The sequence below is a fragment of the Protomyctophum parallelum genome (assembly GCF_964188405.1).
Source record: "Protomyctophum parallelum genome assembly, chromosome: 5".
In the NCBI taxonomy this organism is placed as follows: Eukaryota; Metazoa; Chordata; class Actinopteri; order Myctophiformes; family Myctophidae; genus Protomyctophum; species Protomyctophum parallelum.
In genome coordinates, this window is record NC_139702.1 from 44,768,132 (window position 1) to 44,780,961 (window position 12,830).

At 43.8% G+C, this 12,830-nt stretch overlaps 1 protein-coding gene across 1 annotated transcript in view; it reads left to right on the forward strand.

The window, feature by feature from the left end:
• Nucleotides 1-12,830, forward strand: part of LOC310859169 (uncharacterized protein) — a gene marked incomplete at its 5' end in the record, with an annotated part of 58,404 nt that overhangs the window by 19,410 nt on the left and 26,164 nt on the right. The window contains 4 exons of the mRNA XM_083765568.1: nt 934-1,042; nt 1,543-1,651; nt 4,861-4,955; nt 8,471-8,585. Of these exons, the coding sequence (XP_083621694.1) occupies nt 934-1,042; nt 1,543-1,651; nt 4,861-4,955; nt 8,471-8,585 (428 nt within the window). The remainder of the gene's footprint in view (nt 1-933; nt 1,043-1,542; nt 1,652-4,860; nt 4,956-8,470; nt 8,586-12,830) is intronic.

Here is a 12,830-nt window from a genome sequence, read left to right on the forward strand (position 1 = left end):
TTGCTTTCTACAGACCGGCTCTGAAGCCACTTTTTCGGTTAAGCTCTGAAGCTCTGCTGTATTATAAGCAGAGTAATCTAGTTAGAGAGTGGTGACATTATAGCATTGACTCCCATTGTAACAATGGAACGCGGAAGTGCTCATTCCATCTCAATGGGATAGTTCCAGCCATAGGAGCCATGTTTAGAACTATAGCCCACAGGCACGTCCGCTTTGCTGCGAGATCAAAGCGTGTCGCTACTCTCCTACTCTACTCTCTGATTATAAGCTACTGAAAGGTTGTAGATCTGCTATATGAGCTATACTGTGAGGCTGAAGGGGTTAAGTGCTGTGCTCAAGGACACCTTGATGGTATCTGCAGAGGAAGAGAAGGGAGTGCTTCCTCTTTATCTTCATCATCACACAACTGATAACATGCTGTCTGTCTGTCTGTCTGTCTGTCTGTCTGTCTGTCTGTCTGTCGGTCTGTCTGTTATTTCATAGCTAGCTTAGTGGTTGTTCAGTAACATAAGTGAGTACCTGCCTCTACCGCCCTTTAAATCAGGTCGGGATACCTGCAAGTTTAAGTCCCAGCTTACAATGTATAGTCCACAGCAGTGCAACTGTACAACTGGACTACAAGTCCCAGCTCACAATGTATGTAGACCACAGCAGTTCAACTGTACAACTGGACTACAAGTCACAGCTCACAATGTATGTAGTCCACAGCAGTTCAACTGTACAACTGGACTACAAGTCCCAGCTCATAATGTATGTAGTCCACAGAAGTTCAACTGTAAAACTAGACTACACGTCCCAGCTCACAATGTAGTCCACAGCAGTTCATTCACTGTACAACTGGACTACATGTCCCAGCTCACTGTGTGTGTGTGTGTGTGTGTGTGTGTGTGTGTGTGTGTGTGTGTGTGTGTGTGTGTGTGTGTGTGTGTGCAGGTTATTGATTCAGGCTGGAATAGACATAAACAGACAGTCTGAGTCTGGGACAGCACTGCACCAGGCTGCCCTCTGTGGAAAGACGGAGGTAGTGCGCCTACTGCTGGACGTAAGTTGAAATACTGATTTAACACGTTTTATGATTGGTCAAATGGTCAAACATTCTAAATGTAAAAAATAAACCACAGGGAACTTTTCACATGCGAGCCAGACCTCAGCCAACACCAACGTCAACGTGCCTTGTTGACTAGATTTAGAAGACAATTTGAAGCTCTTGCTATACTGAAATTATTGATTATTTATAAATGGAGAAATCCCGTCATTTAACATGCATCTCCGAGGGTGATTTTTGATAATGTTAGACCGATACAGACGGGAGGCAGAGACCACATTTGTTTGTATTTGGAGACATAAATCAGTGCCCGAGCACTGATTTCAGCTACACTCTGTTACTAAACAAGATAGTTGTCTATATGCCTAATGTTAATGTGAATGAGCTCCTCATAATATGGGTATAATACAATTATTTCATTGCATTGTAACTCTATGTCAGACAGCATTAATATTATTATGATTATTGTTATTATTATTATTATTATTGTATTTCAGAGTGGCATCAGTGCAGGGGTGAGGAACACTCTATGTCAGACAGCGCTGGACATCGTTAACCAGTTCACCACCACACAAGCCAGCAGAGAGATCAAACAGCTGCTGAGAGGTGTGCATGCACGCACTCACGCACGCACGCACTCAGTGCAGTTATAGAGTAGCTCACAGCACTCAGTGCAGTTATAGAGTAGCTCACAGCACTCAGTGCAGATATAGAGTAGCTCACAGCACTCAGTGCAGATATAGAGTAACTCACAGCACTCAGTGCAGATATAGAGTAGCTCACAGCACTCAGTGCAGATATAGAGTAGCTCACAGCACTCAGTGCATATAGAGTAGCTCACAGCACTCAGTGCAGATATAGAGTAGCTCACAGCACTCAGTGCAGTTATAGAGTAGCTCACAGCACTCAGTGCAGTTATAGAGTAGCTCACAGCACTCAGTGCAGTTATAGAGTAGCTCACAGCACTCAGTGCAGATATAGAGTAGCTCACAGCACTCAGTGCAGATATAGAGTAGCTCACAGCACTCAGTGCAGATAAATAATAATAATAAAACTTTATTTGTATAGCACCTTTCATGACATGAAATGCAGCTCAAAGTGCTTTACAGAACAATGGAGAATAAAAGAAAAGCAAGGCAAAGACAAAAAACAAGCAGTAATGCAATACAGCAAGGCAACGACAAAAAACAAGCAGTAATGCAATACAGTGAGGACATGAATAACAAAACAAAAATAATAATAATAAATTTAAAAATAAAAGATCAATTAAAAGCAATGTTGTAGAAGTGGGTCTTGAGCTGAGCTTTAAAAATGTCTACAGAGGCTGCCTGACGAAGGTACAGTGGGAGCTTGTTCCATGCCGACGGCCCGTAGAAGCAAAAAGCTGCTTCCCCGTATTTTTTTGTTGACATTGCAGTGGAAGACCTTAGGGGGCGGTTTGGGACATATTTAGGCAGGCAGTCATGTAGGTAGGAAGGTGCGAGACCATTGAGAGCTTTATAGACAAGTAAAATAATTTTAAAATCAATCCTAAAAACAACCGGAAGCCAGTGCAGTGATGCCAAAACTGGAGTAATTATGTTCTCTCATCTTAGTTCTAGTTAAAACTCTGGCTGCTGTCAGTTGTTTTCTTAGGCAGTCCTGAAAAAAGTGCATTGCAGTAATCAAGCCGAGAAAAAACAAAGGCGTGGATTAGCGTTTTTGCATCGTCCAAGGACACATAGGCTCTGATTCGTGCAATATTTCTAAGGTGAAAAAAGGCTATCTTGGTAACATGATTAATGTGTGAATTAAAATTCTATTCAGAATCAATAATAACCCCCAGGTTCTTTACTGTACTGTTACTTTCTACAGTCAGGTTGCCAAGTCTGCTTAATATTGATTATTTCTGTTCACTAGAACCGATTATAAGAACTTCTGTCTTATCCTCATTTAGCTTGAGAAAGTTCTCATTCATCCAACATTTGATGCTAGACAGACAGGTAACCAGCGGGTCTAAAGCACAGGGATCATCTGGAGCCACAGAAAGATATAGTTGGGTATCATCAGCATAGAAATGAAAATTAACAATTGGCAATGAGTTCGCCCAATGGCAATATGTACAAGGAGAAAAGCAGAGGGCCAAGAATCGAGCCCTGTGGAATACCAGAACTGATGTAGTGTTTGTCTGAGTCAAACTCGGCTAGATTGACAAAGTAACTTCTATTTGATAGGTAGGAGGAAAACCAGGACAGGGCCGTACCAGACAGGCCTATCCAGTGCTCCAGACGCTGTATTAAAATTGAATGATCAATCGTGTCAAATGCGGCCGTTAGATCTATAGAGTAAGAGAACGGATACATGTTTCTTGTCAGCAGACACCCTAAGATCATTCATTACTTTTACAAGTACTGTTTCTAAAAGCCAGATTGGAATTTGTTGTGCACATTATTGTTCTGTAGAAACACATCCAATTGATGAAAGATGCATTTTTCTAAAACCTTGCCCAGAAAGGGTAGATTTGAAATGGGTCGATAGTTACCCAAAACAGAGGGATCAAGATTGTGTTTCTTGAGAAGGGGCTTAACTATAGCAGTCTTCAGTGAGTCTGGGAAGACGCCTGATTGTAGAGAGCTGTTTACAATTTTTAGGATATCTCCAATCACACTGTCTAAGACCTCTTTGAGAAAGGTGGTGGGAATTGTATCCAATGAACAGGAGGATGATGTCATTTGTGATATGGTTTTGCGGAGTTCGTCTTCATCAATTGTGCAGAACGATAATAGGCTTCCCCTGGAGAGATCTACCCTGGGACCATTAGCTGCTGTTTGAAGGTTTGCGCTAGCAGCAGCACCATTCATAATATCAGCTCTAATGTTAAAAATGTTGTTGTCAAAAAAGCATGCAAACTCATTACACTTAGCTTTAGAGGCCGGGAATGACTGCTTGTAGGACTGGGGGGGGGGGGGTTAAAAGTCGTTCAATGGTAGAGAATAGGACTCTGGCATTTTTCTTGTTCTCATTAATAATGCCAGAGAAATATGCCTGCCTTGCTAGACGCAAGGCTTTGTTATAGAGTAGCTCACAGCGCTCAGTGCAGATATAGAGTACTCAGCGCTCAGTGCAGATATAGAGTATAGCTCACAGCAAAACCCCTCTTTCCCTGAGAAGTTTAACATGAGAGCTATAGATTGTGCTCAGAAGGAGTGACTTAACTGTGTCATCTTCTACATTTTACAGTTGTGCTTTTTCTACGCATATCATCCTACAGCAGAGGAGAGTTGAACTAAAGCCTTGTACCTATTATACTAATAAGTAGGCATGTAAAGACATACATCCACTAAAATTGATTCAAACCGACGTCAATTAAATCAAATCCGTGATGCAAAAAGAGAAGAAAGTATACGCAATATACACAAAAGAGAATTGATTAAAGAAGAGCTTAAAGAGGAGAAGAGAAGAACATTTAAAAAAAAAAGAAAGCCTACTATTCAGGATTTGGAAGCCATTTTTATAATCTGGTTTTATAGCAGGACAGGTCAGAGGAGGACTAAGAAAGAAATGTACATGAAATAAAACAGGAGCCATTTGGTTCGTGTATCTTTATATTTCCGCTGATTCATTGTGTTGCACACTGGGGGATGTGTACTGTATGTCTTTGTTTAATCTTTTCTTATTCACACTTCACAGTGATATTATTAAGCGTATTAACTTTTACATTCACACAGTCAGCGATTATTTGACCATCTGTCCTCCTTCCTGCGTGCGTGCGTGCGTGCGTGCGTGCGTGCGTGCGTGCGTGTGTGTGTGTGTGTGTGTGCGCGTGCGTGTCACAGATGCGTCAGCAGCGATGCAGGTCCGAGCACTGAAGGACTATTGCAACAACTACGACCTGACCAGCCTGAATGTGAAGGCTGGAGACATTATAACTGTACGTACAATTTAGGCATTTAGCAGACACTCTTAAAGAGTATATGTTAATGACGTTTAGAAGATTTAGAACACTTTCCTGGGGTTCTTTATCTGTTTAATATGTGGTTTTAGATTATAATTCCCTGCTTTGGTGCACTGCTCCTCCTTGTGGATAGGGGGAGGGCTGTCTTACTGAGACAACATGTAGTCCAGGAAGGAAGTGAGCCCAGTGTCCATGACCTCAGAGACACTGGGCTCACTGCTAACATCTAAAATATCTAAAACCACAGATTACACACATAAAGACCCCCAGGAAAGTGTTCTAAATCTTCTAAACGTCATTAACAGTTTCCCTTTAATCCAGAGTGATTTACATTAATCCAGAGTGATTTACATTAAGCAAGAACAAAAAGCAATGCAATACATCATATAATATGATTCATATACACCCGGCCGGTTAGCTCAACCGTCTGATCATGAATCATACGTATAAGCTAAGAACGTAACAGTGGAATATCTATGAAATGAAAGTATGCATATATACTATATAGTGCTATTATATGTCTACATAAAATGCTATCCAAGTTACATATGTTGAGCCTTTGCATACGCCTGTAAGGTCGTCGGGGCTAGGGCAAGTGCTACGTACCCACACGCACACACACACGCCCACACGCATGCACGCACGTGCACACACACACACGCACACGCACGCACACACCCCTCAGGCTCCGTCTGTTCTTAGTTTGCAGCTTCAAAATCAACATCCATCTTGGAGGACAAGACTAAGGCCTCACGCCTTGTGTCCTGTGTCATGACCGCCTCAATGCATTTCCAATGGGAGTCACATGGTTTGATGACCTAACCTTGTTGCATGGCTGTCTTCTGCCCCCCCCCCCCCCATGCAACAAGGTTGTGTCTTCCAACCATGTGACTCTCATTGGAAATGCATTGAGACGGCCATGACACACAAAAGACACAGTACACAGTGTCTTGCGTGTGTCTTAGGTGTGAGTGAGGCCTAAGGCCCCTATTTTGCATGTCTTATTAAGAACAGGTCATATGACTTAATTAAGACCTATAGGGGGCACTGGAAGATGTCTATAGCAAGGGGGGCTGATGTTCTGGGGAGAGGCGGCATGGGGAGGGTCGACATGCTCACTATCGTAACTATCGTAACTCCCCACAGTTAAATACATTTGTTGTAATAGACATATTAGTGTAGGCTACTTTTAAGAAAATATATGTGTGTGTGTGTGTGTGTGTGTGTGTGTGTGTGTGTGTGTGTGTGTGTGTGTGTGTGTGTGTGTGTGTGTGTGTGTGTGTGTGTGTGTGTGTGTGTGTGTGTATGAAACATCATTCATACAAGTCATCTGTGGGAAACAGCTGACTGACCCAATACCTCTCCAAGTAGGCATTAAGACAAGCTGCCCATGGAGTGCCATTAACTTTGTTCTTGGCATCAATGGGTGGATTAAGTGGCTGTGTGACTGTGCCCCACCCAATGTGCTGTCCCCAAACCCCGTCCAGCGTTATGCGGACGACGTACAGTTAGCCTCTTGGGAAGATAGTATTAAAAACGTGCTCGCTAGAACAGATATATTTCTAGACTGGTCCGGTCGAGGCAAAACACACTAAGTGTGCTGTTCTCTACCAGAGGTGTAGTGGTGGCAACCGCTGGTATAAGTCTAAGGCTGACAAAAGCCCTGAGTTCACCATCAACCCACAGCTCATACGCGTGTATGACCTACATGAGTCATACAACTACCTAAGGCATAGATTTAATATTGCAGGGGAATGGAAAGAACAGGTTGAATACATAACATCTGAGTTTACAGCTAGGCTGAACCTGATTGACGCTTCACCACTACCACTGCTGATGAAGTTGAAGTTGGAGGCTATTAGGCAGGTTGCCCTGACTAGAGTACAACACCTCTTCTCCAACGTTCATCTAGCATGTAAAACACTTAGTGATCTAAATGACAGTGTAGTTCACTTTGTGAGGAAGTGGTTCGGGCTCAACACCCACACCACCAGAGACATTATTTTCCAGTCCAAACAGGACGGTGGGTTTGGCGTGCCGAACGTGGAGTGGATATATAACGCCACAAGGCTGGCTCACTTGATAAACATGCTAAACAGTGATGACACGACTGTCAGGGAACTTGCTAGATCTTCTCTGTTTCTAGATTTGCAACGGAATAAAGTGCCACTGGCAGCAGAGGGCGAGCCAAGTTTCCTGGGGTTTAGAAGAAAGCCCAACCTTAAAATGGACTCACATGCTACTGGGTTTGGGGTGTCGTCTGATTGGCCTGACCTCAATGACCTCTGTGTGAGAACTGGAGTATCTCTGTGCTGCGTTCGACCTGACTCTGAATCTGTAAAAGTTTCTGAGGACATTATTACCAACTGTTTGATCTCAGTAAGGAGTACTGTATACTGTAATTGATACGGAACACCATATATCACCAGTCAATGCACGGAGGTACCTAATGTTACAACAGCAAAAACAACAACAACACTGGACTGGACTGGTTTAAAACTACAGGGGAAGCTAGCTTGCCTTCCCGATGCAGACCACACCGTATCTCATACAATATTCAAGAATTATGCAGTTGATGAGGATTTAGTCACCTTTACAGTCAAAGCCAGATTACAGGTCCTTCCAACCAGACTCAATCTCTCTCTGTGGTACCCTAACACGTTTCCTCCTCATTGTCTGCACCATGACCACACTCCAGTTACAGAAACACTGTCACATATTCTTAATGGCTGCTATGTACTGTATATAAGGGAATGTACATTGCTAGGCACGACAGAATTGTTGACCTACTGTATTAGCTAAGGACATAAGTTCATGTTTCATCATCTGCCAAAATGTATAAGCACTCACGTGTTTCAACTGCCATGTTCATGCACAATAATGAAAATTATGCTTTTTCAGATGTCACAGCTAATACACCAGATATTGTTGTTGTTGATGAGGACAGTAGAGAAGTGACCATTTTGGAAGTGGCATGTACATTTGACCACAGTCTGGAAGAGGCATTCCTTACCAAGGTGCTTAAGTACCAGCGTCTTAAGGATGCCATTATACAGCTTGGCTACAGATGTAAACTACTTGTGTTCATATTTGGAAGCCTCGGTAATGTCCACAAATCAGTCTTGAGGAGCCTGCAGATTGCAAGCATGCCCAAGCCGAGAGCTAAGGCATCGGCAAAATTCTGTTCAGTGTCTGCAATAATTGGCAGTCGCCATATATGGAGAAGGCGATGCTTTCTGTACCCGTGATCTGTATCCTGAAACACTTGTTGTAGAGTTTTCTCAAGTTTGCGCATCCACTATTGTTTGTGTTCAAGACATTTCTTGTAAAATGTGAATACAAATAAAGATGTTAAATGTGTGTGTGTGTGTGTGTGTGTGTGTGTGTGTGTGTGTGTGTGTGTGTGTGTCTGTGTGTGTGTGTGTGTGTGTGTGTGTGTGTGTGTGTGTGTGTGTGTGTGCATGTGTGCGTGCGTGCGTGTGCAATGACAGGTTCTGGAACAGCATTCTGACGGGCGATGGAAGGGCTGTATCCATGACAACCGGACAGGAAATGACCGCGTGGGTTACTTCCCCTCCAACATGGTGGAGGTCATCAAGAGAGCAGGTGACCGCCACACTGTGTGTGTGTGTGTGTGTGTGTGTGTGTGTGTGTGTGTTTGTGTGTGCGTGCGTGCGTGTGCGTTTGTGTGTGCGTGTGTATGTTTGTACATTTAGCAGTAGTCAGTAGCTGTAAGATACTCATCAAAAGTCATAAGCGTAATTCGTTCTCCTGACCTGTCAATCATCTTCTTAGACCAAACACAACTCTGCTGGTCCTTTGACAACCAACCCCCCAACCCCCCCCCCCCCCTCTCTCTCGATCGACTTCTCAGAACTAACTTGAGACTCGACTAAATTGAATAAAAGGAGATTGCCAACTCGAACTGGACTGCAACGCTAATGTCGTGTGACTCGACTACACCTGTAAAAGCATGACTTTGTCCCACCTCTGTTCAGAACAACCGCAACCTGTTGTGGTTGCACAAATGTTGTTGTTTTTTGTGTGTGCAAATAACGTAGCGAATTGGATGACCCAACAATAGGAAGAGCGCATTGGACAGCTGTGTGCGTGTGTGTGTGTGTGTGTGTGTGTGTGTGTGTGTGTGTGTGTTTCTTGATGTTGATGTGTAGGTATGTTGATGTTTTGTCTGGGTTATAGTAGTGTTGATGGTGTTTTAGTGTAGTATAGTTGTGTTTGTGTAGTGTTGTTGTTGTTGTTACTGTATATTGTGTTGTGTTGGTGTAATGCTGATATTGTGTGTACAGTCCCTCGCGTAGCGATGCTAATATCACTGCGTGGATATTAGTCTCGTCCCTCTCTGTGTTAAGACTTATTTTTATCGCAATGTCCCGCCCCCATATTTGCATACTGGGCATACTGGTTGGTTATAGCCTGGTTCCAGTCGAATCTGGTTGGCTCTTCACCATTAAAGCTGTGAAGTCCTCCCACAATTAAGAGGGGCCAGACTTAATCTGCCTGCCTGGGGCAAAATGCATTGAGAGGGGCCAGACTTAATCTGCTTGACTGGGGCAATATGCATTGAGAGGGGCCAGAATTAATCTGTCTGCTTGGGGTAATATGCATTGAGAGGGGCCAGACTGAATCTGCCTGCCTGGGGCAATATGCATTGAGAGGGGCCAGACTGAATCTGCCTGCCTCGGGCAATATGCATTGAGAGGGGCCAGACTGAATCTGCCTGCCTCGGGCAATATGCATTGAGAGGGGCCAGACTGAATCTGCCTGCTTGGGGCAATATGCATTGCAAAGGCAGATGAATGCTGGTTACACAAGGCTGGTATTGTCTGTGCTCTCCATTGTGGTGCACAGTTCTGGATAAACGCTGATCCGTCATCAATACGAATATGAAGGCGACTGGTCGTACCGTTCTTGAGATACGCAAAGGACAAATACACTCACACACCTTGTGTGGAATTGATTGACGGAAATCTTTCATTTAGGTTTAGTCGGTGTCTTTGGAATAAGATTCCATTTTGTTTGAGTCATATTTTAGTCATCTGAAATGTTTTAGTTTTAGTCCAGTTTTAGTCGACTGTATACATCTACAGTTGATTTAGTCTTTTAGTTCTACTGGATCTTTTCTCCACGAGTCCCTCCATAACATTTTAGTTTAGTTGTTATTTGTTGATGAAATTGTCATCAACATGTGACGTCTCCGTCCGGGGTAGGCTACCCGTCCCGCGCATTCCACACGTTTGCCGTTTGTTCAAATCCGTCCCAAACCAACGGTCAACGGTTTGCCATCTTGGGAGTGAGAATGCGTTGTTGATCTCTGACGTTCGCTGGACATTCAGGCATACTAAACTATCGTTTTCCTGTCGTCCCCCCAAACACACACACTTCAACTGAAAGGGTGTGTGAGCCTTCTCTTCTAGGTCATCCAATTTACTAGGTTACACTCCTATCACTCAGAACCTTTGGGGCTATTATAATCATTTCACATCGCTGCTGTCAGGGCAGAAACCGCTTATACGCTTCACTTTGCTTTCTCGAAAGAGTGATAGAATTATTTATATTACATATATATAAATATATTCCACTGTAAATATACAGCATGCATGCATTACTTATTCCTTTCTAGTCAGTGGTTTTCAACCCTTTTCATATCAAGGCCCATCATTTATTCTGCATTTGAGCCACGGAACCACCATTTGATGACCCAGACCAAAAACTAAAGAATATTGTTATCGTTCCATTCGCTAATAGCTATAGACTTATAGAGCGCAAACCTCAAAAGTTAAAGAAATACACTCCATCATTTAGCTTGGGACCACCTGGAACCCCCTCAAGGAACCACTGGTGGTCCTCAGACCACTGGTTGAAAACCACTGCTTTATTATGAATATATTCAACTTTATTTCTAGATTTATTGTCTGCGTATATGCACACAAATACATGCATATACAGTACATACATATGTACGTCTGTGTACATTATGTATGCATTCATTTTTATTTAATTAACATACATTTAAAAATATATATATTATGTTTCTTTCTTGACATAGTGATATTATATTTCATATAATTTATGGACGTATCTTATTTTGTTTTCACTGATGAGTTTATTTCTTTTGTCGGTGTTGATTTTGCCTCCCCCCTCCTCCCTCCCGCCGCATCTGGCATCCATCCAGGCCACGCCCCCTTCCAGCAGGGCCACACCCTCCTGCTCCGCAAGCCCCACCCCTCCTGTCCCGTCGCCATGGCGATGAACGGCCTCCTCTCCTACCCGCCCTCCCAGGTCCTCCCCCTGCGCCTAGCCCCGCCTCCCCGCCACTCCTCCCAGCCCCGGGACAATAACACCCCTCGCTTCTCCTCCTTCGGTTACGCCCCCCTCCTCCCCCTGCTGTCCTCCCCTCCTCCCCCCCACAAGGCTCCTCCCCCTCCCCCGCCCCCTCGCCTCTCCTCCAGACCCCCCGCACCCCCTCCTCCTCCCCCTCCCCCTCCCCTCTCCTCTCACCCGGAGCAGCTCAGCCACACAGGTACATAATTATATAGTGTAGTGTGGCTTTAACTTATAAGACTTAAGACTCCATTATCCATATAGTAGCAGAAATACCGTAGTGTGGCTTTATCTTAAGGGTTAAGACTTGAGTTTTATCCATAATTACTGTACGTGAACGTAAGGTTACTTTCGTAATCCAGGTTCGCCCATATGTCTCTGTAAAAACAATGCGTTTTTATTTAACTCTAACTGATGCAAGCGTTCACATTGGCAACAACAAAGACAGGCTTCGCTGTAACATTCATTTCAATGGAAGCCTGTGATTTGAAGGTATACAAGGATGTACATCAAACGTTTGCAGCTGCTACAAAAAGCTACAACAGCTATACAAAGCTACAACAGCTATACAAAGCTTTAACCCATTCTGACCTGAGATCAGATTCATACGAGTTTTCCACTGGACACACACTGGTCTGATTAACCCATTCTGACCTGAGATCAGATTCTAAAAATGTCGTTCTTCGATTTTTCAAAAAATAGCAGACCTACAAGCTCGTATCGCGCCACTCGGTGGCGCGATATGAGCTTGTAGATCTGCTATTTTTCAATAGCTAAAGCATAACATGCTGCCAACACCAAAATGGGTGCCCGGTCAGAATGGGACAACAGCTATACAAAGCTGTTGAATATTGCTGTATATTTGCCAGTGTGAACGCACCTTTAGAGCTACGAAAGATATGCAAATAGTTGAGAAAAAGTTAACTTTTTTAAGCTCATTGAGTCAGTCAACCACTTGGTTTTTTTGTTTTGTTTTTTCATTAGTCCATTACCACTCCACTACTGTCCACACATTTCCTTGTAATGATAAATGTTCACTGTTGCTTCTGTTTTTAACCCAAGACTTTTAGTATATTTTTGAGTGGTGCAACCACTCCAATAGAAGCTATGTGTGTCCGTCCGTGCGTGCGTCCGTCCGTGCGTCCGTCCGTCCGTCCGTCCGTCCGTCCGTCCCTGGCTGGGTCTGTCTGTCCGAGCACGAAATAGCGTTTGGTCGGTTTTCACCACCAAGTGTCACACACACAGACACACATCATATGATGATTTCAGGTGTTTCAGTACAGTACAGTGACAGTACAGTACAGTAGAGGGTACAGTAGAGGGACCCCCACACGATAACTCTGTGATTTCTCAACCATTTCGGATGTGGGGCTGCTCGCTGGAACTGGGCCGACCCCCTGGGCGCATTCCTGTGGGTCTGGGTCTTTTTTTTAACAACGCTTTCTCACTCCCAACGGTTGACAGGTTGGCACAAAACCTGAACATTTTATGTGTATCGGGGGTACCCGC